A 24,948-nucleotide genomic window follows, 5' to 3' on the forward strand; every position below is an offset into this window, starting at 1 on the left:
TTCTAGATAGAAGCTCTGAGGTTTGGCTTCTCCCCTTTATTCTGTAGTGCTAATTACAGGCCCCCGCGGTACTGTAAAGTCTTCCATTCCTTCGGTACTCTGTGGAGCCAACCACAGACTACTCACTCAGGAAGTAGTTGTTGAGTTGAAGTGATTTTACTTCCCTTCATTGTTTGACATTCTTTCCTTTTGGACTTCGGCCATTTAGCAGCTGTTGTTGCTGTGGTTTAAGATGAAATCTTATAAAGAAAACAAACAAGTAGAAAACTTAGCCTTGTTCTTGTCTTAGCATCAGATTTCCGTCTGTCCTTTCACACTGGGTAGGCTATTTTAGTCTTTACATCTCACAGTAATATACGTCTTTTTTTCCCCTTTATATAATATTTTTCAGTGAAAAATGTTCTTATTGGTTTAATAAGGCAATCAAGAATTTCTGATTTTTTACATTGGGCATGGTCACCAGACCTGTGATCCCAGAACTTGGAAGGCAGAGTCGAGAAGCTAAGTACAAGTCTAAGGCCAACTGATTTTACATAGTGAGATCTAGACCAGACAGGGCCATTGAAGATGGAGGGAGCAACAGTGTCAACATTATCAACCTGGAGCTCCCGGGGACTGGACCACCAACCAAAGAGTACACATGAGGGACCCATGGCTCCAGCTGCATGTGTGGCAGAGGATGGCCTTGTTGGACATCAGTGGGAGGAGAGGCCCTGGGGCCTGAGGGGGTTCAATGCCCCAGTGTAGGGGAATGCCAGGGCGGGAGGATGGGATTGGGTGGGTGGGGGAGCACCCTCTTAGAGGCAGGAGGAGGGGAGATGGGATGGGGGTTTCTGAAGGGGAGACCTAGAAAGGGGAAAAGAATTGAAATGTAAGTAAAGAAAATATCCAATTAAAAAAGAAAAGAAAAGAAAAGTAAAGAAAAGCAAACAAGCAAGCAAATGAAAAGAATTTATCAGTATTTTTCTGCCCTTGCCAGGCTTATTCAGTGTGGTTTAATATAGAGTTCATTCTTTGTTCTTCAAACATGTTTCTTAACACAATTTTAGTGTGTTTTAGGTTGTTTTATAGGATAGTAATACTTTTGTACTATTTGCCTGATGCATTTTCCTTCTTTGTAGCTGTGGTGGAATAGTACCCTTCCCATCCATCATTCCATCTGCCTTACGAGGGAGAGAGCCTGTCCATTCTAGGTTTAATTTTTCTTTAGGTTGACTATGAAGGGAGAAGCATTTAAGGTTCAAATCAGCAGTTTCCCCTGAGTGGTAGAGACTAGGAATTAGCTTGCAGTGTCATGGAAAACAGGTGAAATGATTAGGTCGATTTGATGCCTAACGAGAAGAGGCAGTTGATAGCTGTTAATTGGTTTAAATCCATATCCAGTCTTGTAATTCCCAGGGATCACACAGGCATGACCCAGCAACTCTGCTGCCTCAGGGCTTGTGACCCGCACTCAATGACTCTCCTACAGATCTTCTGCCTAACTAGGAAAGCCTGCATTTGCAGGGGGTGGGTGTCTTTCCTTTCCCTCATTCTAACTGCATTGCATAATATTTTGCGTACAAAACTCCTTTGTTTAATGCTCATTTAAGTGTGCATAGGCAAACGGTTTTATTGCTGGCTAATATTAGTATATGTCCAGTGTAGATCATGTATAATTGACATTAACTCTGGATTCTACATACTCTAAAAAGATACGGGTCCTATTAACTCTTTATTTTAGAGCATTGGACGTGCTCCATTCTAGCACAGACCTGGGGAAGGAGATCCAATTCATGTTTATTAGTTGAGTAATTAAACGATACTAAAGAGTTAGCAAAGCTTATGTTTTATTTTCATGATTCCACCCTCTGCTAATTTGTTACTTTGCACAATTTCTAAATTGGAGAATTTCCTTTTCAACATGGCAGGAAAATATGCAATATTTACAAAGTAAAGAAACTTACAGAGAAAAAAAATCATAAGCTACCTACATTTTTTTATTTTAAAAGTCAAGGTTATTTTTTTCCATGATCTTTTTTTTCTAGGACTCTCTCTCCCTGTGCCTCTCTCTATCTCCCTGGATCTCTTTAACCAAGAATGTGTACACCCATGTTCACATATGCCCCACACTTGATGAAAATGTGCTTCTATCTCGTGGTGCCTATTGCTCTCAGGGCTCCCAAGGAGGCGCCGTTCCTTATCTTCTCCCTGCTGCTCTGCTGTTCAGAGGACCATTGGCTCCTTGGTTGGATATTTGTGTATACCATGTTCACATCTATTTAAAATTGTCATTTTCTTCTTCCACATTTACTGACAAATTTAGCCAACTCATATTTATTGACTTGAAGTTTACAAAGTGCTGTTCAAGGGACTTACTGGAAAGGTAGAAGTGTTTGAGTTATGGTCCAGCTATTGGTCAACTAAACACCAAAGAGTGCTTTATAAACAAACTGAGTTTTGACAATATCCCTTTAAAATTAAAAATGAAATCACTCTCGGGTATTATATTCCTTCTCAAAATCTTGTTATAGTACACCATGAAAAATACTTATAGATATCATATTTTCTCTAGAGATGGTCTTACAAGTAGGAAAATTTGGAGGGCTTATATTTTGAAAAAAATATGTATACATATATATAATTTCCTCAGATTTTTTTATATTAAGTAAACTAAAGATAGTTCTACTTAGCCTTTATAAAAATAACTATTAAACTATTTAAATATTTGTTTTTATCTAAAATCTCTATTTATTTATTTATTTACTTATTTATTACTTAACACTGGCAAATTAGTTCAGTGGTCCCATGTTGAAGGACAGGTTCCAATTCTCTTCACCCTTTATTGGCATATTAGGAGCTCAAACATGAGCTACACACTTTAGAAGAGGCAAGAAAGGAAAGTATACAATGAGTTTACTCATGGGCCCAAAGCTTTGCTTTAGAGGTACTTGTTCATGTCAAAATTACTGAGTTTTGCAGAGTGGAGTTGACTACATTCCTATACGAATTCCTCCGTAAGCCTTTAAAAGGGTATTTTAAGAATTTTGTTTTTTAGAAGTGTGATTGTCTTTGGACAATTATCTTTAAAAGAGTAATTTTATACTTATTTTGAAGACATTAACTTCTCATCTAAAACTCAAGGGGTTTTTATTGTTGTTGGTTTTTTGTGTTTTGTTTTTTGACATATGACCAATATGACTCCTTCAAAAAGTAATGTTCAAAGCTTCTTTTTTACTAAATTAATTGAGTTTAGGTTTTGAGCTCTTAGAAAATTGCTTCTATAGTCTACACAGTCTGTGAAAATGTCATGCAGCCCTTTAGAAAGGAGTCGCTAGTTTAAATTTACAGGATATTTTGAAACCTTTAATATAGTTAAATTATTGTATGTATTTTCAATCTTAAGTATATTTTCTTTCTTTTTTTTTTAAAGATTTATTTATTTATTATGTGTAAGTACACTGTAGCTGTCTTCAGACACTCCAGAAGAGGGCGCCAGATCTCATTACAGATGGTTGTGAGCCACCATGTGGTTGCTGGGATTTGAACTCTGGACCTTTGGAAGAGCAGTCGGGTGCTCTTACCCACTGAGCCATCTCACCAGTCCCTTAAGTATATTTTCAGTTTGTGACTTGAAAGCATCTTTTGGACACATGAGTAAGATTTTCTTGGGCTCTTCTTTCAGAAGTTTTATAAAATGAGGACAGAGGCACTTTGTTAGGCAAGGTTTATTTATACACATTGTAAGTGTCCCTGATTGGCCACTTGGATGACAAAATCTGACAGTATATCACCATCTGCTATTTCCATATTCTATGTAAATAAATGACCTGAGAATTTCCATTGATTGCAATACCATGCTTCTTGCCTAATATGTGCACCATCCAGGATGATTACTAACTATAATTCATTGCAATTAAAAAAAATCAAAGGACCACCCATATTCTGTTTTGCTCAATGGCAAATATTTTCAGAATCCATTCTTAGAAAAATCACAAAGGTCTAGTTGTCTTAACAACTAAAACAGGCCATATAATTTTAGGGTATACTTTGCATTATGCCTGTAGATCTGGATATCTTGAATATTAGCATTCATTATAACATACAGACTTAATTTGTGCTCTGGTGGTGGTCCACAGGTTTTTGTATATGTTATGAAAAGAAAAATGAAAGACACTGTGACTACTTGCCCAGTAGCATTTTAAAAGCCATAATAATATCTCTATTTGGAAGTAATACATTGTAGTAATCAGATCGGCACTTGGAGTCTTTCCCCCATGGAAGAGAAATGTTTTCTACAGGTGACTTTGGCTGGGTCGCACATTGTGCTTCTCAGTAAAACTGAGTTGGCTGTGCTAAGTGCTTCTTTAAATGATCAATTTTGTATGTATGATATGTACACGTTTGCCCACACGTATGTGGGCAGGTGTGCGCACCCATGCTTGTGCATTTGGAGAGAAGTTTCAGTCAGATGTTATCCGGAGGTCACTGTTTGGTCTAGACTGGCTGTCCATTGGGGGCTGGAGGTTCTCCTGTCTCTGCCCTGCCTTATCTTGGCATTAGGATTACCGGGGCTTCCCCACAGACCTGCAGTGAGTTTCTCCAGTGTTGGTGACCAGAACACGGATGCTCCTACTTGTACGATGAGCATTTTACTAATTAAGTTATTCCCCTAGTCCTTTTTAGTGTGTCTTCTTTTGTTTGCAGAGATGTTTTGTAGAAAAATTTCCCAGTATCATCTGAGAACTGTGCAAGTTCAAATTTACTTGGAGTTTAAGTATAAACTGAAACTGGGGCCTAAGCTACTTCTACAATCTTTCTTCCAAAGGAAGAAGGAGGAAAAAAATGCTCCTGGAATTACAAAGACTACTGCTGTGACTGAAAGATGGGGGAAGGAAGATGATGATTTCAAATTGGGCCACACGTGCAGCTTGCAAAATTTCAAACCCATGTGATGATGTAATACGCTATTTTTCAATATGGCACCATGCTAAATGAATAAAATATAGATATTATCTTGTCTTCTTTCTATAAAAGCAAAAACCAGTTAAGCAATGTATCCAAGTCTAAGTAGCTAACCAATACAAGATTTAAACCCCAGTCTCCAGTTCAGTTATTTTCTGTACACATAAGGTAGTTCATGAGTTTTATTTTAAGCTATTCTCTCCCAATTCTAATTTCTTTGACTATTATTTTCCTTAATTAAATGGCTCATATTCTTTAATCGATTTATTTTGGTGTTTTATAAGAATAGATTTCACCATGTGGTCACATCTAGCCTAAAATTCAATATGCATTTTCATTTACTGCCTAACCAATGGGATTATGGCCAATGCCTCTGGCTTTAATGTCATTCTTGCAAATATTTTCTGTCTGTTCTCTTACAAGTCAGGTTGAGACCAGTGACTTTATTTCATAGGGCCTATGTAACAAATAGTGGAGGACCAGATAGATAGATGAGACAGCAAACACATTTGGGCCTTTAAGATGTGCATACACTGTTGTTTCACATCTTGCAGAAGGGAGCCTCTGACTATTGGTACCTTTAGTAGACATTTTTTGCTAAAGGGAAAATATAAAAGAAGGAATTCTGAACAAACTTCCACCTTCCTGTCTCTGTAGCCACTGCCAGGGTGAGGTCCCTGCTGAGGCTGAGCCCGCAGTGAATAAACCCTTGGCACCTCTTCACCGTCTGTGTTATTAAAAGTGGTGCGGTGTCGGGGGTGGGGGGGAGGCTCAGAATTATTTCAAAAATTCAGCTTATCCTGTCAGTCTCTTTTCCCATCTCGAGGGAAATAACCATTTGGTTTTGGTGATAAAGGGTATCACGCAGACTTTTAAAAGTGATCTTTTAAAACCTTGTAACCCAAGGAAAGCTGAAGAACTGGAGAAAGTGCCCTGCCCTGTCCATTGCGTGATTCCTTTGAAACATCTTCTCCGTTATATTCCCTCACAGTGTGTCATCTCTGCTGAGTGTGCTTGTGTTTCGTAGCATGGGTTCTGCCTTTGTGTACGTTTCCACAACATCGAGTGGACTTTGGATATGGGGTGCTTCCTTCCTTAGAGGATAGTCTTCGGTTAATTGGTTTAGTTATTTGCCTGTTTTATGAGACAAGACAGACCATAGGGCATGGTCAAGCCTAGTTCCAAACTCTGAATGCTTTTTCTTCTGTGGCCTGTATTTAGTGAGCAGTGAAACAGTGGTGCTTTCTTGTTTTTTAGCAAACATCTCCTGGTAGGAAGAACCTCTGACAGGAAAATTATTGGATTTGTGATGAAGGGGTGTGTGCTTGTAATTAGAGATAATTTTCCTTAAAATGTAGTCAAAGCTTAGGCAAAAACAACCCCCTCCCAACAAAACAAAACAAACCCCCCACAAAACTTAAGTAGTGAGCTTTCTCCAAAAATATAAAAAGTTTTACAAATATAGGCATGTTGTCAAGGCAATAGTAATGACCCAGCCCTGGACAATGTTACAAACCTTTCTATTAATATTCATTGTTTGTCTCTCAATTACTTAAAGGATTTGTTGGGATGTTAGCCACTTTATAAGCATTTTTGTTCTTTGATCTGCTTCAGCAGGAGAATTTAATCACTCCAAGCTTCCAGATTTTACCAATCAAAATTATTAAAGAGAAATTCAGATGTAAGCGAGAACTTCATAAAATTCTGGTTTTCTTTCAGTCTACTGAGAAATAGACTTGAAACTATAAATAAAGGCTTATGAAAAAAGAGAGAAACCATGAAATTATGTACACGCCTGAATAGAATATTAGTGCGACCAATGTCTCTGGAGTAAGGTTGCTCGTTTGTGTTTCTCTAAGTAATGTCTCAGTAGGTGGGGGGACGTTTACGTCCAGCTAGGAGCTTGGGCTCCTCATCGTAAATCTCATGTGACTTTGATGTATTTCCCTGAAATACTTAGCACTTACGTGGATGTCTCTTTCCAGCTGTGGCTGTGTAAATATTTAGATATTTCAGTCACTCTTGTTTATATTTTATCTTCCAACTGGGCCGTTCTTGAAGGAATTCTGCCCAGCTCTTTTCTGTGTTGCTGATCTTGCTGAATTCAGTGGTGTTACATCCCCAGGGAGCCACCGATGTGATGTTCTTCTTGAGAGCGGTGGACAGTAACATCCTAAGTCCTTCTTAAAGGCTAGTGTTGCCCTGATGCTTGTTAAGGGACAACAGAATCATCTCAATTTCTTGTTAATGTGTCATTCCGTCTGTCCTCTTTATCTTTATAACTATCAAGTTCCTATACAGAGCATGCGTTTTGCCAACTATTCTATATACCTATCTTTTTATATAAAACATGCACAAATCAGCATAACTACAATGGTGGTTGGCAGGTGACTTGAGGACATTTTATGATTGTAGGACAGTTATACAGTGTGGAGGGGTATACCCATGCCATGATGGGTCAGAGGTCACGCTTGGTGTTGGTCTTTGCCTCCCACCATGAGACAGCATCTCCTTTTTGTTCTGCTTGTGCGTGACTGCATACCAATGAACGTTCAGATAAGGGCCCTGTCTACTCACTTTCATCTTCTTGTAGGAACACTGATGTTCCTGATGCATACTTCTCTACCCAACTTTATTTAGTCCTGATGGTTTGAAATGAGGCCCCTGTGTTTCTTTATCCCTGGGCTCTCTCCACAGCTCAGTTATCATTTCTTACATGAGGTTGCCACAGGGTAGCCCAGGCTGTTCTGGAATAACTGGTCTTCCTTCCCCAGCCCTCTGAATGCTGGGATTGCATGCATACCACCACACTCCTCAGCTATGAAAATAGCTTCAATTATACACGTAGGTGTTTGCAAGCTGAAACTCTCAGCAATCTGATAACTAATAATGTAAGGATGCTTAGCAGTTTGAACTCATATTTAGGCAAGAAGATAGAGGCCAAGAAAAACATCGAATAGGAAGGTCCTTATAAGGTTGATTCAGTTTACTGGTAAATACTCTTTTTTTATGGAGAAAGAAAAATGCAGGCCATCAGACTTGACAGTTTGTGGATATTTTTGTCACCAGCATCTTAGAAGGAAGACATCAAAATGGATGAAACAGCCCATATTTATGTATGGACTATTTGCATTTGCCTGGGACTAAAACCTAGTCCTGCTACCACCCAACTGAATGGCATGTGAACCTCAGGATAGCGTGTTGACATCATATTTAACAACACCCACGTCAGAGAAATGCTGTTGTAAAAACGGATGGGAGGTAAATAACCTAGATTATTGTCAGTTCCATTCCGTCCTGCTTATATTTGATCACAAAAAAAAATCGTTTACTATAGTTTGAATGAAGATGATGATTCGTGTTTGTGTTTTCTATGACGTAGGGTAACTCATCAAGTATATGAGTCAGATATTGCAAAGTCCCTTTTCTGAGTGTCATACATTATAAAGAATTAAAACACTTCCACGTTTTGTTGTGATTTCCAAAATCCTTGGTTCTGTTTCAGTTGAAGAATGGCTTGGCTGATCACCTTTTTATTCTCTTCACATTAATTGTGTACACTTTCTATTCAGATGTATTCGTCAGAAACAAAATTCAGTAGAACCCCCTGATTAAAAGAAAAGGAAAGATTTCAATATCTAAATAAGCTTTGGAAATGGTGCGTATCGCATGCATTTTTTTCTGGCAGATCTGAATGAACACCAGTAAGACTAGACTCTGAGAACTTCAGCTATTTTCCCTTTAGTCTGAGAGATATTATTAACAATGTGAGGAAAGTGTGTTCTCTAGAGAATTTAAAAATTAGTCATTCATAATATAGAATCATAATATAGAAAGCATTTTTATGGCCAGAGTTTTACTGAATTCTGCTGTACAAACGGTGGTGAAAACTTGGGTCTGAGTTCTTTATTCCCTAATGTCCTGCTGGCTGTGCTCCAGCCCCAGGGAACCGAAGTTCAGATGGAGATTCTCCTCAGCCTCAGTGCGCTAGAGCCTGGGCCAACTCCAGGTTGGGCAATTGGCCGTGACTTCCTCTCCACCTTGCCCTGCAGACAGTTTTATTCTTTCCCAGGATTTTTGCCCCAGCTCTTTCCTAGTCAACGGCTCTAGCTGAGATTTTGATTCTCAGGTAACCAACTCATCATTTCTCTCTCTCTCTGGGCTTTGTAAAACAACCAACATTTTAGAGTTTTACCCAACACTTTCCCCTCTCCTGTTTGTTTTATCTCTGTGTTCACTGAAGCTATACTCCATCCACGAGGGACACAGTGGGTTCCCTGTCTCTCTACTCTCATGAACATTCCTCACCATCCTCCCTTTTGCCAGCGAGCAGCCTCTGTTGATTGTTTAAGTCACCATCTCCAGTGTGTTCCCTTTGTCCTTTCTGTCAGTGTCTAAGTACAGGTTCAAAGAGTCATAATTTGAGGGTCCAAACATACGGTATCTAATCTGCCAATTTAGTCTACTTATGTTAACTTTACTCAACCAAGTTCCTTAAAGCCGAATAAATAGCCCTTGCTTTAAAAGCTTTTTTTTTTTTTCGTGATTTTTCCAGCTGAGGAGATGGCTCAGTGGCAAGCTTGTTCCAGTGGGAGCACAAAGGCCTGTATTTGATGCTCAGCATGAAGATCAAAACAAAACAAAACAAAACAAAACAAAACAAAACAAAACAACAGGCCTGGTGCAGAAGTGCAGGTCTATGACCCCCATCACTGTGCAGAAATGACAGCAGTGTCCCTGGCACTCACTGGCAAGGCAGGGGAGTCCATCTGTGTAATGCACAGTCAGTGAGAGATCTAGTCTCAGTAAATGCTGTGCTGTAGAGGAGGACACCCAGTATTTACCTCTGGCCTCCAAGTGGGAACACACACACACACACACACACACACACACACACACACACACGTCAACAACCTTGCAGAACTCTGACTCAATGGCCAAAGCCTCGTCTGTCATCTCACCCCCCCCCCTTTTTGACTTTCCATCATTTCTTTAATTTTTCTTCCGGTCTGTGCTTCTCGATTTCTGACAATGCACACTATTGCCTACCAGCAGATCCCTTACGGATGCTGTGTAGCCCAGTTGCTGTGCTCTGAGTGATTTCCTTGCCTTTATGGCTCATTCTTAGGGATTTTCTCAAGTGTGGAGGCTCCAGACCTTCCCCTCAATGGCTGGGGTTGTCTTCAGAGCCATTCCCTTATGTTCTGCTAGCTGCATTTGTAATCTTATTTCCTACCCCAACTGGACTTTCATAATTTAAAATCTCTTTAAGTGTGTACCACCCCATTAACTGATTACCATCAGCTTCTGTCTTTCATAATTACAGCCATTCTAAAGCCTAATGATACGCTGAGGTCCATAGCACTGCTAATTATCACTAACCTGAAAGCCAACCTGGATTCCATTTTCTTCAGTAGAGCCACTGTAAGAATTGGGAGGGTTCCTAAATTCCTTTCTTTCATCTTGCTGGCTTATTGCTCCCCTTTTTCGTGTCTGCCACCATTTAAGGAATGTATAGCCTGCTGGGTACCTTGTTCTAAACTAATGCCATTTCTCTGTTGTCCTGATGATGGAGCATGTCTGCCCCCCACCCCCATGTGTCTCTGTCTGCCTCTGCCTCTCTCTGTCAACCCCACCACACCTCTGTGTGGGTGCAAATGCAAGTTCCCATGCCTGTGCCTGGGAAAGCCAGAAGCTGATGGTGCCTGCTTTCCTAGACCACTCTCCCAGGTTTTAACATTGTGGGTAGACAGGCTGACCAATAAGCTCCTCTTCCCATCTAGCTGACTGCTATCCTGTACCCCATCCTGGGCATGTGCCCCCCATGCCTGGATTTTATCTGTGTGCTGTGGATCCAAGCTCGGACCTTCCTGCTTGCACTGTAAGCTCTCTATCAACCAAGCCATCTCCTCAGCCTCAGGTTATGAAACTCTTAGTCACGGAGATTGTTAATTTTCCATCTAGTCCTTACCCTAGGAAAGACAATGCGTTATAGTACTTATCAATAACACAGGCAAATAAGCTTCATACAGCGTATCAAGTCTACTGTGGCTGAATACAATTCACACTGGTTATTTTAATAGGCAAAGCCTTATACTTTTCGTAAACAGTTCCTGCATGGTTTGTTTGTTTGTTTGTTTGTAAATGTGGTCTATAATAGTCCACTTGGGCCTCAAACTAACAAAATAGCCAACAAGGAACTTGAACTGTCAACCCTCCTGCCTCCAGGTCCAGATATCTGTTTCTGTACCCAAATCTGGAGTCCGTGATTCCTTCATCTGCCTCTTCTCAGATCTTTTCTTGTAGCCGTTTATTCCCTTTTCTCAGCGTTTCTAGTCAGGTTTGTGGAATACTGTAGTATGCTCAGCATTGTGCGCTCAGTAGCAGCCAACTGTTGAGTTGCTGAGGAAGCCCACTGGCCTCACATACTTGTCGGGAAGGGAAAACCTTTGGGCGTATTAGATAAATAAAATCCAGTGATGACATTGATGACTCTTAGTGAGGATATTTCTATAGTGCTGTCTAGGCTTATATTAGGGAACTTAATTTCCTGGGAAAAGTTAGGGAGAGTGGAGACTTGAAAGAAGCCCGAGCATTGAGGAGTATGGCTTATCTGGAGCCCCGCATCTGTGGCAGGCATTTTCTGGGGCAGAAGGATGCACAGTGTGGTTGTGGAACTAACAGAAGGGAGAGGAAGGCGTTAACAGGCTGTGTGAGCAGGCTGAGCTGGGGGTAAAAAAAGGTCTTGAGAGCAAGTGAGTTCAAAATCTTCTTGACTACATCTCTGTGGACTACGTACGAATGGGGCTTTCCTAAAGGTCCGCAGAAGGGATAACAGTTGGGTTCGGATGGCAGGGGTGTAAAAGATGGGGTCCATCATGGTGAAGATGGAGCAGCAGCAAGCTGCATGCCGGGTGGCAGGGGTGTGCAGACCATAGCTTTAATTGGCAAGCATGAAGAAGATAGAGCATAGGAAAAACAGCTGAGGGCGTAGAATCTCTAGTGACATAACTCCTCTAGCAGGACGGTGCCATGGCAACCTCTGCACACAAAATCACCAGCTGGGGACCAAGCACCAGAGCCCACATTCTCCTTCCTACAACCACAACGTGGTCCGTTTGGGGGGGGGTTTAATTTTATTGCAAAAAAATAAAGTACAACCACAGGGTGTATTTAAAGATACATACACTTAAGGACTATCTGGGTAAAGTGGCCTCTGAGGCCCATAACACAGCATATACCCGGAAATCTTTCTTCTTGTTTTGCTAGTATTTAAGCGCACTATTTTTAAAAATTTACCTTGAAAATACATATATATGCACATATATGTATATGCCCTGATGTATATGATCCTTTATAATGTCATAAATTTTGAGTTTATATTAACCGTTCTTTTTATAGCAAATGAGTACTGTTGCGGGGCCGGAGAGATGGCACAGTGCTTCAAAGCACTTGTTGCTCTAGCAGAGGACATGGGTTTGGTTCTCAGTACCCGCATGGCACTTCACAACCATCTGTCACTCTTGTTCCAGATCTCCTTCCCTCTTCTGGCCTCTGTGAGCAGCAGGCGTGGGCCTACACAGGGTGCACATGCATGCATGCTTGCAAAAGCTCCTCTACATGAAGTAAAGACAAACCCTTTAAAACAACCCACCCTCTCCTTAAAAAAAAAAAAAAAGGTCATGGCAATATATAACATGTTGTAGGTTGATTTTAAAATAAATCCCCTCCAAAAGCATTCTTTTTATTTGGATGGGAATGTGCATTGGTATACCGAAAACGTTTATTAGACAGTCATCTTGTGCTGGTTAAAAGGGGGGATTCTGGGAATATGTGCCATGGCCGGCAATGTTCTAGGACCACTTTAACCGGTGTTATTCTTCTGTGAAGACAGGCAACGCTTTAGCTTTTTTCCCTGTTGCTGTATAACAAGCAGGAACTTGTAGTAGGGAGTCCTGTTCCATCATCGAGTATGGAAAGCCATGGGCTAATGCATGCATGCTTGGCTTCAGCTTACTCATCCTGTCCTCTCTGTTTAAAGTTCTTCTCTCCTATATTACATTCCAAACATGGTTTCCACTCCCTGCTCTCCTCCTACTCGCCACGCCTCCACGCACGCCTCCATGGGCATCCAATCCTCTTCCATTTCCCTTCTGAAAAGAGCAGGCCTCTCAAGGAGACCAGCCAAACATGACATCAAGTTGCAAGAAGTCCCATTCTTATATAACCTAAAATCTCAGGTCCAGGAACCTGTGCCACCAACAATGGGCAGGTCTTCCCACCTCGTTCATGTAATCAAGATAAACTCCCCACAGATCTGCCCAATGGGCTAACTTAATCTACAGTTCACCATTGAGCATCCCTTCTGGGGTGAGTGTTGGTCACATCCAGTTGACAACTGAAATTAGACATCACACATACCATTTGAGGTTTTTAAAAGACATTACCATGGTATCTGCAAGGATCAGCCTATGGCACCTGTCCAGGCAGAGTTAAGCAAGAGAACTTTCTATGCTCAGAGTCAAAAAGCTTTCAGAAATGTCAGCTATGAACAAAGTGGACCCTGAGAGTATTTAAAACGAAGGTTAGGAAGGACATAACCGTTCCAGACAATATTTAAGTAGCATTAAATCTGTGCTTCTGTAGTGAGACCTTTAACCGTTTTCCAGATGGAATATCAAATGTTTGTTCAACTCTTCTGCAGGCTCCCGTCTTCGTCAGGAAGATTTTCCACCCCGCATTGTTGAACACCCTTCAGACCTGATCGTCTCCAAAGGAGAACCTGCCACTCTGAACTGTAAAGCCGAAGGCCGCCCCACCCCGACGATAGAATGGTACAAAGGTGGGGAAAGAGTGGAGACGGACAAAGATGACCCGCGCTCACACCGGATGTTGCTGCCAAGTGGATCTTTATTTTTCTTACGCATAGTCCATGGACGGAAGAGTAGGCCCGACGAAGGGGTCTACATCTGTGTAGCAAGGAATTACCTCGGAGAGGCTGTGAGCCACAACGCATCGCTGGAGGTAGCTAGTAAGTAACATGCGCTGCGTTTTCCAGGGGAAATTGCAGGGTGGGATCATGTGTGTTGGCAGTGGCACTCGGAAATGGGGCAGGTGTTACAGATTTTGCCGAATGATAGTCTAGTTGTGTGTGGATAGAACCTTTTATGTCATTTTCCTCATCCTATTTGGGTATTCAGTGTGTGTCTTTACACAGAGATACAGGATTGGTTTTATGTTGATTTTTCTTTTTTTAAACGGAGGCCCTTGTATTCTCCTCTGTGATTGGATGAATCTCAGAAGAGAGTTTGAACTTTGGCCTTTTAACATTGTTGAGACTAGACTATGGGGACTTTGGAAGTTGGACTAATTGTAATTTTTTAATATGCTATGGCTATGTATGGCCCCAGAGTCATGTGTTTGAATAAATCTATGGGGCCAGGGAGTGGCACTATTTGGAGGTGTGGCCTTGTTGTTTGTGAGCCACTGTGGATTTGAGCTTTAAAACCCTCATCCTAGCTTCCAGTGAAGCCAGTTTTTTCCAGGGTGCTCCTGGCTTCCTTTGGATGAAGATGTAGAACTCTCAGTTCCTCCAGTGCCATGCCTGCCTGAATGCTGCCATGTTCCCACTGAATCTCTGAACCTAGAAGCCAGCCCCAGTTAAATGTTGTCCTCATAAGAGTTGCTTTGGTCATGGTGTCTGTTCACAGCAGTAAAACCCTAAGACACCCTCCATTGTTTGTTCTAGCTGTGTTGAATGAATAAGAATAGTCTGCCATGCCGGACATTGTATTTGGAGGTTTCCTACATTGTGAGGCAGCAGAGCTTGGGGAGAAGCAGGTGTCTGGTATTCTAATGCCTTGGCTTACTCCCTGCTTATTTCTATGTATGTCCAATAAAGCGCTTTTGAAAGGATCTCAAAGGGGATTTGTTGCAAGATTAAATTGCTATATTTGTACCACAGATCTTCATTGTGTTTGGATATGAATCTGACTTCTCTTACTTCCTACCCCCCACCCCCACCCCCATTCAGAAGGTAAATAAAACGCTCCCTTTGGAGGTAACATAGAATCAGCTCCAAAGATAGCAAATGGTGGTTCGGAACCACCCCTTTACTATGGTTTGTGGTACTCACATTGAGAAAGACTGCCCAAGATAACTGATATTAAGGGAAAATAGAAAATAGAAGGAAACCATAAAACATAACCACTTTAGTCTATGTCACAACTTTCCGCTCACATGAAGGTTTTCTTGTTCTTCATTTCGTGTTGAGTCATGGCTTTGCTGTGTACCGCATGCATGCCTTCAGCTTTCGAGTGTCCTGCCTCAACCTCCTCGAAGCTGGGGTGACAGACCTTGCCACCTGCCCATTTCAAACTCTAAAAGTGGTTACGTGAAACCTGCTCCTCCTTTAAATTAATAAACAACAAACTTTATTGTTCTTTTCTTACTGACTTGACTCAAAGCGAAGGTCTCAGGACTAAATCCGTAAGAGGCATGGAAGCTTTGATCACAACGTTTTGTTTTAAGCTCGACTTTAAACAGAATATAATAAAAACACTTAAATGTCTCCCTGTGTATAAACACGTATGCATGTTTTGACAGTGATCATCCTTCATACCTCTGTGATTTTTACCTTATTTTTTATTTTTATAGAATAATCATTCTTTTTGAGGTAATATTAAGGTAGGTAAAATCCAAAAATAAATGCACGGGGAGCAGAAAAGCTAGGAGGGATGTAATTGTGTTAAAAACAACAAACCAATAAATAAAAAAAATAAGAGACCCCAAAACAAACCAAAACCAAACGAAACACTGAATACCAGAAGGAAAACCAAAGGCAGTGAAGTGAGCGTCAAGAGAAATAGCAAGGCCAATCAGTGCTTGCCCGCTGGGTTATCCTGTTATCATCTGCTCTAGTTTTGTTCATTTAGTATGTAGGAGTGAGTTAGAGACCTGATCTGCTCAACCTGTCCCCTCTAGACCTTCCTTTACGAAACACCTCCAGCTTCACCCCTGATTGTCAGGTCACCCTTCAGGAATTGGCTTTTAGAAAATCTCTTTTTGGGCTGGCTTCTATGCATGCATTGTAAAGATAATATTAGTTTCCAGTTAAGTTTTCTAAGTTAGACAGACATACCATCACCTTGAGAGTCTCAGTAAAGAAGTTCGTGGAAATCGAAACCGAATTCAGAGTTCCTTATTTGCAGGTTTTACCCCTGTGCTCCAAATAAAACAGGATATTATGATTTACTGACTGTAATAGAAACATTTAAAAAATGTTGGAAGAAAAGACTTAGAATAATAAATGTATAAATATTTTATACTTCTCAAATTTAGTAAGGTATTAATGACAGTTTGATATGTGTGTTCTCCTTAAAGATAATCATTTCTTCCACACGCAGATTGCCAGTTAGACCAGCACCATTTGTTGAAAATGCATTCATTTTCCCACTGCATGGTTTTGGCTTCTTTGTCAAAGATCAAGTGATCATAGGTGTGTGTGTTTATTTCTGGGTCTTCAGTTCTATTCCATTGATCTACCTGCCTTCTCAGTACAAATACCAGGCAGTTTTTATCACTATTGCTCTGTAGTCCAGCTTGAGGTCAGAGATGGTGAGTAACACAGAAAATCGTGGTTTTTTTTTTATTTCTGTTTGTTTTTGTTTTGTTTTGTTTTTTGTTTTTTGAGACAGGGTCTCTCTGTATAGCCCTGGCAGTCCTGGAACTCACTTTGTAGACCAGGCTGGCCTTGAACTCAGAAATCTGCCTGACTCTGCCTCCAGAGTGCTGGATTAAAGGTGTGTGCCACCACTGCCTGGCTCAGAAATTCTTTTATTGTTGAGAATTGTTTTCTACTATCCTGGATTTTTTGTTTTCCCTATGAAGTTGAGATTTGCTCTTCCTATGTCTGTAAAGAATTGAGTAGGAATTTTGATGGGGATTGCATTGAATCTGTAGATTGCTTTTGGCAAGATGGCCATTTTTCCTGTGTTAATCCTACCAATCCGTGAGCATAGGAGATCTTCCCATCTTCTGAGGTCTTCTTTGATTTCTTTCTTTCTTTTTTTTTTTTACAAGAACTTGAAGTTCTTGTCAAACAGATCTTTCACTTACCTGTGACTATTGTGAAAGGTCTTGTTTCCTTGTTTTCTTTCTCAGACCATTTAGCCTTTGTATAAAGGAAGATTTGTTGGAGTGAATTTTATATCCAGCCACTTTGCTGAAGTTGTTTAACAACTTGAGAATTTAGAGCTTTCCTGTTTAAAGGAAATGCAGGACAAAATGAAGCATAGACTGAAAGAAAGGTCATTAATTGGCTGGCCCAACTTGGGACCCATCCTATGCACACACAACAGATGCTGACACTATTGCTGAGGCCATATTTTATGTACAGACAGGAGTCTGGTGTGGCTTTCTTCTGAGAGTCTCTAACCAGCAACTGACTGAGACATCCAACCATTGGATTGAGGTCAGGGACTGATATGGAAGAATTAGTGGAGGGACTGAAGGAGCTGAATGGGATGGCAACCCCATAGGAAGAACAGCAGTGTCAACTAAAGTGGACCCCTCAGAGCTCTGAGACCCTAAGCCAGAAACCAAGGAACATACATGGACTGGTTCAAGGCCTCAGGCACATGTGTAGCAGAGGACTGATTGCTTTTCATGACCTCAGTGGGAGAGAAATCACTTAATAGTGTGGAAACTTGATACCCCAGGGGAGAGAGTTACTGGTGGGGGTGAGGTTGAAGTGGGAAGATAGGTGGAGGAGCGCTCTCTTAGAGGTGGGGGCTGGGGGCTGGAGGATGGGATGAAGAACTCAGGGAGGGAGTACCAGTAAGGGGCAACTTTTTGAATGTACATAAATTAAATAACTTAATAAAGACTTTAAGATAAAAGGTAATAACTTTTTGAAATCCTGAAGAAGTTTGTATATCATTTGTGTCAAGAGTTTTTCATATTAGTTTAATTACAGTGGTCAGAAGAAACACTGGTTTATTGGATAGTATGCTTGTTTTCATCACCCTGCCCTGAGAAAGGCTTTTGTGTGTTTGGAATATTTAGAAACTATTATTTAGTGAAAATCTTGTTTAGCGCACTGCAAATCAACATGTAGAAATGATACTGTTTAACTAATTTATTTTTGACAATTAATATTACTTATGTCCCATTTCCTGATTATGTTCTAAAACCCATATCAGCCCTTTTGTATAGTCCATCATTGATCAACTCTCTTGATGGTAAGGGCAGATGTCAGCCATATTAGCTACAAAAAAAGGGCCTGGGAATACTGTTAAAGTTTGTTTTGTTTTGTTTTCCTGGAATATTCTGTTGCTCTCTGTTTTCCCCCACATTTCTTTAGATTAGGTGCCATGAATAAAATAAGAACCATTCTTACACTCACTCCCCAAGGCTCAGACAGGAAGCCCGAGATTGCATCTGATTTCACAGTGGTGCTGTGACCTCAGTAACAGCATTAGCAGAAGTGTCTTGAGGCAGTGTGGGTCTCACAGAGCTCTTGTTGGTAATGCCTTTAAAAACATTTTATCTGTGTTTTGCTTGCGTTTCAACCAAGTCTTACAGCTGTAACAACAACTGGAGTTCGTGGTTCCTAATATTTGTCAATCCTTTAAACTCAAAAAAAAAATATAGAATGCTCGTTAAGTCTTCATGTCTATGTAGAAATAACAATATTCTTGTCTATTGCACATTAATATTTTTGTTAGAGATGCTGTAACAAAATTTGCATGGATTGGTTGGTTATTTTTAGGAATTTCATTGTCATCTGTATTATGACAGTAAGCAGGAGAGATGATATTTGTAGGTGTATGCTTGTCTTATAGTAAAAATTGCATGCCCCCCTTTAAAATCAAACTCAGTTGTGATGCAGTTATACTTACAGTATATAATTATAGGGTCTGAAAATTGTAGCAAGAAATACTGAGTATTTCTCGTCTACATACCAGGAAGTTTGTAAGCTGTGGCTTTGCAACAACAACAACAACAACACCTTTAGTATTGTATATATTTTCCTAAATTGTTTCTCAATTATTACTTTTTGTAGGGCAGGAATAACCTATAGCTGATAGATATGAAACACATCATATACACTTGAAGATATTATTGTTTTCATAATTTATGAATACTCCTGTGTGTCTCAGATTCAACTCAGCTGTCAAAAATGGTCTTCTTGCCAGCCATGTTTTCTAATGTGCGATGAATTGCACTATTAAATAGAGTGTAAGCTGTCTTTCAGGAAAGTGCCTATTGATCTGTTCTCCTACACTTGAATTTATCGTGTGTCCAGTACAAATGGGTAGTGTAATCCTTGATATAAGTTATATTTAAGAAGGGCTTTGATCTTGGATAATTACACTTTTAAGAAAAATTATTTTGAACCTTGCCCCTGATGGTTCTCCTTGTAGAGCTTGGCTCTCCATGTCATCTGCGAGGCAGAGAGCAGTTAGCATATGGTTATTTGCCTCCTATTTAAGCTGTTTTCTCCTGAGGAAGAAACATTCCCTTAGGACTAGGCAGACATCTGCTCACGATCTTAGCAGCAAAACCTGAGGAGTATTCTATTGCTCGGAAAATAATCATTGTGTCAATTAAACAAAGATAGTCTTTTTTTATTAACTGCACTTCTAAAAACCTGACTTTGAGGTAAAATGCATGTCAAAGACACATTTTCAACTCCTCTTAATACTTTATTTTTTTATAGTATTAGTAAATAATACTTCGCAAAATAATGCAGACTTACAACAATCTAATTTTCTTCATTTAAATAAAATGAGATGGCAAGAAAAAGCAAGTTTTCTTATGGGTGAAATAGACATAAACATTGGCTAATAGAATAATATGTTTGCAAAATATATTAATGGATGATGAAAATGTCCCTCCTAGGAGTTCAAATGGTTCTGGTTAAATGGAATGGAAAAAAATTGCTACTTATATTTTTCTTTGTTTATTTTGAGACAGGGTCTCACAGCTGTTAACTGTCCTGGAACTCACTATGTAGACCAAGCTGGCCTTGAACTCAGAGATAAACCTGCCTCTGCCTCCCAAGTGCAGCGATTAAAGGCATGTACTATACTGGCTATAGAATAAGGGCTTAGAAACATTTCATTGAGAGTTGTGTCTGTGACATCAGGAGGGAATATTTATTCAGTTCATACAGTAGATGGAGGGAAACAGAATCTCAGGTCTTTCCATTCAGACTTGGAAAGCTTCTAAGAGAACACACATACATTTTTTACATTTTTTAGCTTTGTGCTTTTAGGAGACACTGTGAGGTAGAAAGACAGAGAGTTGGCAGGGAATATGCACTTATGCAGAGGTTGAGTTTAATGACTGTTTCAGTTGGAAAGGACTGAGTGTGCCAAACATTTCATTGTAACGAGCGCCAATCGTCATGAGATGGTCTATCCTTGAATGAAGACTACTCTCAAACAACACCTGATAGGCTCAAATGCATAGTGGGCATCTTGATTTGTAAAACTCTATTGTTTTCACTTCGTATATCAATAATTTCAGGAAATATCTTTGACTTGGGGTATATTAGAGGTTGTCTTCACTCCCAGCCATAGGTTAGAATAGATGTTTTAACCAATCTTAAGGTATACAAACAAGCAAACCAACAAAAACCTTCTAAAATTCTATATTAAATTTTTGTTAATTAAAAGTAACAAAATAAGTATATATACGTGTGTGTGTGTGTGTGTGTGTGTACTTTATAGAACACCTCTTTGTGCATTATTCACTTATTCATTTTGTGTGCACTTGGGCATGCCACAGTGACTGTGTGATGGGGTTGGATCTCTCCTGCCATGTGAGTTCTGGGTGTGTAGCTCAGCTCATCAGATGTGGCAATAGGAGTCTTGATTCCCTGTACCATCTCAGTTTTGAAGTGCATAGATACAAGATTGTTTAATCTTGAAATTTTATCGAACACACTTGCATTATGTATAGAATGGTCCTATCATCAGATACTCTATATAGAATAGTATTTATGATTGCAATTTGTCATAATCACTCCATTTCCTGTAGCTTTCATTCTTTAGATTCTCTTTTTTTTGGGGGGGGGGTAGCAAACACTCTACCACTGAGCGACAACCAAAGCCCTCAGTCCTTTCTTACACAACTGCAACAGTGGTTAGATAGTGGTATTATAATAGGTAGAGCATGTGCAAAGATGGCACAGGCAAGGTGGATTTCTGGATTGAATCTTAGAAAGCTGCCACCTACTGCATTTAGTCCACATGACTCGGGGCAGAGCCAATCAATACAGCCAGCCTGAGTGATGGTGACAAGCTCTATCATGAATCTCATAGACCACTCCCTTCATTTTCTTAAAAACAGAATGATAGTTGTGCATGCTGAAAAGATATGCAGCCCCTGGAGGTTTGAGAGAATCAATTCCACATTTACCGATTTATACATAATTCTTGGTAGGCTCTCATTGTACCAACAGCACTGTCTTTAAAAGCTAGGAAGACAGAAAGTGGATCGTTTTTTCTCTCAAAACTTATAGGCTAGCTCTCCCTCTCTCTTTTTAACTCCCTGTCATTTACTGATGATTTAAATCCTGGAACTTGTTCTTTCATGTTCAGACTGACTTGAAATCATTTAGAACATTTCTTGCAGGACACATTTATTTGCTATGAACATAGTTTCTTAGAATAATTAATTCTAATCAAATAAAATATAATTTAACTAAGGCTGCTGGTTCCTTGACAACTGAAATTGTTCTACCTATAAATTTGTCAAATTAAAATGTAGTGTTGTCAAATGTCTTTTGTGGAATGAAGTTCTTCTGTCTCTTTGTTACTTCATAGAGGCAACTTTTTATAATGGAAAGTGAAAGGATGGAGAACATGTAGCTACAGCATAGGCTATTAAAAGTTTTCCTTAAATATATTTCTCTAGTCATTCATAGATGTCCTGGCTCTTTCTTAGTTAGTAAAAAAAAACCAACCAACCAACCAAACAAACAAAAAAACCAAATTAAATCCAACAAAATATTCTTGCCTAAATCTTTGACAGGAGGACTAGGTGACCAGGGGTGGGGGTTGGGGGGAGGGAGGGAGCGGGATGTAAAGTAGCTATACAAATAAATGCTTTCTGTTCAATTGTGACAAGTGTCACAAGGAGTACAGAAGAGCTGAGAGCTGAATTTCATGAGGGTCTTACTAAGAGCAAACTAAAAGTCATTTCAAACTACATGATGGGCTAAGAGAAAATGATAAACTTGTACACATTTGAGAACATAATACATACTAAGGTTGCTGTATGAGTTAGGAAGATTGATAGGGGGTAGTCAGGGCTGTGAATGTAGACTTTACAGCCACAGGAAGGATGTTCTATGTTCAGTGGATCGATGCCACAGACGTTTAGATAATGATGGAGCTGAGTTGATCTGATTTATCAGTTTAAAACATCACGTGTCTGGTACCTGAGGATACCTTGTGTACAGAATGAGTTAGAAGATGGTTTGAAGAGATAAATCAGGGTGCTTGTTAGTATCTCATGCAGAGCTATTGGTGGTTTGAAGTTGGGGATAGGAGCTAAGGAGAAAAGGGAGGGTTTGATTCTCATTTTGGAGGGTGAAAAAAAAGTTGAAAGGTTGTGGGAGATGCAGTTATTGGGAATTATAAAGGAGGATCAAGCCTATGGATATGCAAGTATCATTGGCAGTTTGGAATTCAGGTCGATAGTCTGATGGCTCTCAGTAGTTAGTATGCCTGTTGCAGTCCTACGTCAGTTTCTATATCGGAGATGTCACATTTTGCTTCTTATTCCATTAGTCATTGACTTGGCACAACTCTCCTTGTCTTGTGTTTAGCCCCTGGCTCTGAATGTTCCTGTTGTACCCAAAACACATATTGAGCACACTCGATCAGACTAGAGATTTATCCTTTTGCCCTCAGTACCTACTGTCATTCCTGCCCCATAATTCATTAGGCAATCTACCATTTTTCTAAGATGTCTCATTTCCTATGTGATAAGAATGATGAAGGATCATAACACCACTTCAAGGAATGGTCTACATATTTCATGTGCCCCTCATCAGTATTTTTGTATATTTCAAACCTTGTATGATTTCTAACACTTCATTGTAAGCACCTACAACATGTCCTCCTTGTGATTGGATTACTAATCAGGATAGTCACTATATAGTACCAACTGTGTCAATCAGCATTCTGAGATAATAAAATGAAAAGATGGAAAGATTTATTATATGTGGTTCCCAGGGTCATGAGTTTCTCAGGTTCTCTCAGGTGGGGCCTCTGGTGAAGGAGGACATGGAGAGCATTGAAAAAGTATCTACTCACCTCATGTCAGATGTAAATGGAAACCTAAAGAAAGAGTCAAGGTCACCTTCAAGGGGATCAGACCCTAATAACCTAACCTCCTTTCACTGGGCCCTATTCTTTAAAGGTTCTACCAACTTCTGCCACAGGCTGCTTAGTAGTCAATGGGAAGTGCTGAAGATCTAGACCATGGTACTGTCCACCAGTGGGTTAAAAAATAAGGCAGACATGGTGTATATTTGTAATATTCAGCCATAGAAAAAGAATGAAATTTTGTCCTTTGAAGAAAATTAGATAGCAGGATAGGTCATCATGTTCAAGGAAATAAATACACACACAAAGTCACAAAAGGCTCACTCCTGTGGTCTCACTCCTTTGTTAAGATGATAAAGTTAATCTTATTGAAGAATGGAGTAGAACTGTGGTTACTAGTGGGAAAGAAAAGAGAAAAGGGCCAAACAGAGAGAAGGGAAAGGAAGCCTGTCTTCGTTACTTTTTGATCGCTGTGGAGAGACACCATGACCAAGGCAACATATAGAATAAAGCAGTTGATTGGGCGTCTCCCTTCCAGTTCCAGAGGGCGTTTCCATAACCATCATGACTGAGAGCTCAGCTTCGGGCAAGCAGGCCTGGCATGGGAGCAGTAGCTGAGAACTTGCATCTTGATTTGCAAGTTGGAGGCCGAGAGGTTAAGAGACTCTGAAACCTCAAAGCCAACCTCCAGTGATGCATCTCCCTTAACCATGCCCCACCTCCTAATCCTTCCCAAAACAGTTCCACCAACTAGGGACCCACATTCAGATACCTTAGACAAGAACAGCCATTCTCATTCATACAATCAGATCACCAAAATGAAACTGGGAAGGGAAAATGAATGGGTTTGTATCAGTCACACACAGTGACTTATCATATATTTCCAAATAACTGGAATAGTAAGCAAACTCCCAACACAGTTGGAAAGATTTGTGTTTCAGATTATGGCTGTGCTTAACACACTGATTTTCTCCACTACCTGTCTGACAGACATCTGTAGCAAATTAGATTGCACCATGTCAAAATGATGTGTAAATATTAAGTCTCAAATAATAAAGTGGTATTATTATTGTGTCTCTGGGATCAAGCTAAATGCGTTATACAGGCTGTGCAAAATCCAACTCTCTACCTCTCAATAAAACAGTATCTCTAACTCTTAAAATAGCGGTCTAAAATGTCTTTGTCATATACTATTTTCCTGGGAAATTTTCTCTCATTTAAAGTTCTGGAATGTTGAAGTGTCTTTTTATGAATATAACAGTCAAGGAATTTAGTTAACTCTTAATACAAAAATCCAAGGAATTTATTTTTATGCTTTGATATGTAGTAATCCCCTACTATGCCCTAAAATGGGGTTCTTGGGGTTTTCCTGGATACTTTATGTTTATAGACTAGGACTTAGCAACCTTGCAGCCTCTCCCCTCCCCAAGTCAGTGGTTATTTTGCATGATAGTCTCATGATTTGTTTATATATGTTGATGTAAAAACGTGTATGATAATCAAGGAGATCTCTTTACTAAAGCAGGTTTAATGGGGAATGTAAGGAAAAAAAATCTCATCACGGCAGTGCTTTCTATCTCTTACATTACTCAGCTTAGGTTTGCGGCAAATGAAACAAAACGGAAATAAAAATATGACCACAATTAAAATAAGCCTTAAA

General features: G+C 39.9%; 1 protein-coding gene across 8 annotated transcripts in view; it reads left to right on the top strand.

Moving 5' to 3' along the window:
* Positions 1–24,948, top strand: part of Robo1 (roundabout guidance receptor 1) — a 1,022,024-nt gene that overhangs the window by 696,141 nt on the left and 300,935 nt on the right. For all 8 annotated transcript variants that reach the window (XM_029470376.2, XM_085832285.1, XM_085832284.1 and 5 more), the window contains one exon: positions 13,649–13,975. In XM_029470376.2, the coding sequence (XP_029326236.1) occupies positions 13,649–13,975 (327 nt within the window). The remainder of the gene's footprint in view (positions 1–13,648; positions 13,976–24,948) is intronic.

Source organism: Mus caroli, unplaced genomic scaffold (genome assembly GCF_978045245.1).
Source record: "Mus caroli unplaced genomic scaffold, Mus_caroli_1 scaffold_17, whole genome shotgun sequence".
In the NCBI taxonomy this organism is placed as follows: domain Eukaryota; kingdom Metazoa; phylum Chordata; class Mammalia; order Rodentia; family Muridae; genus Mus; species Mus caroli.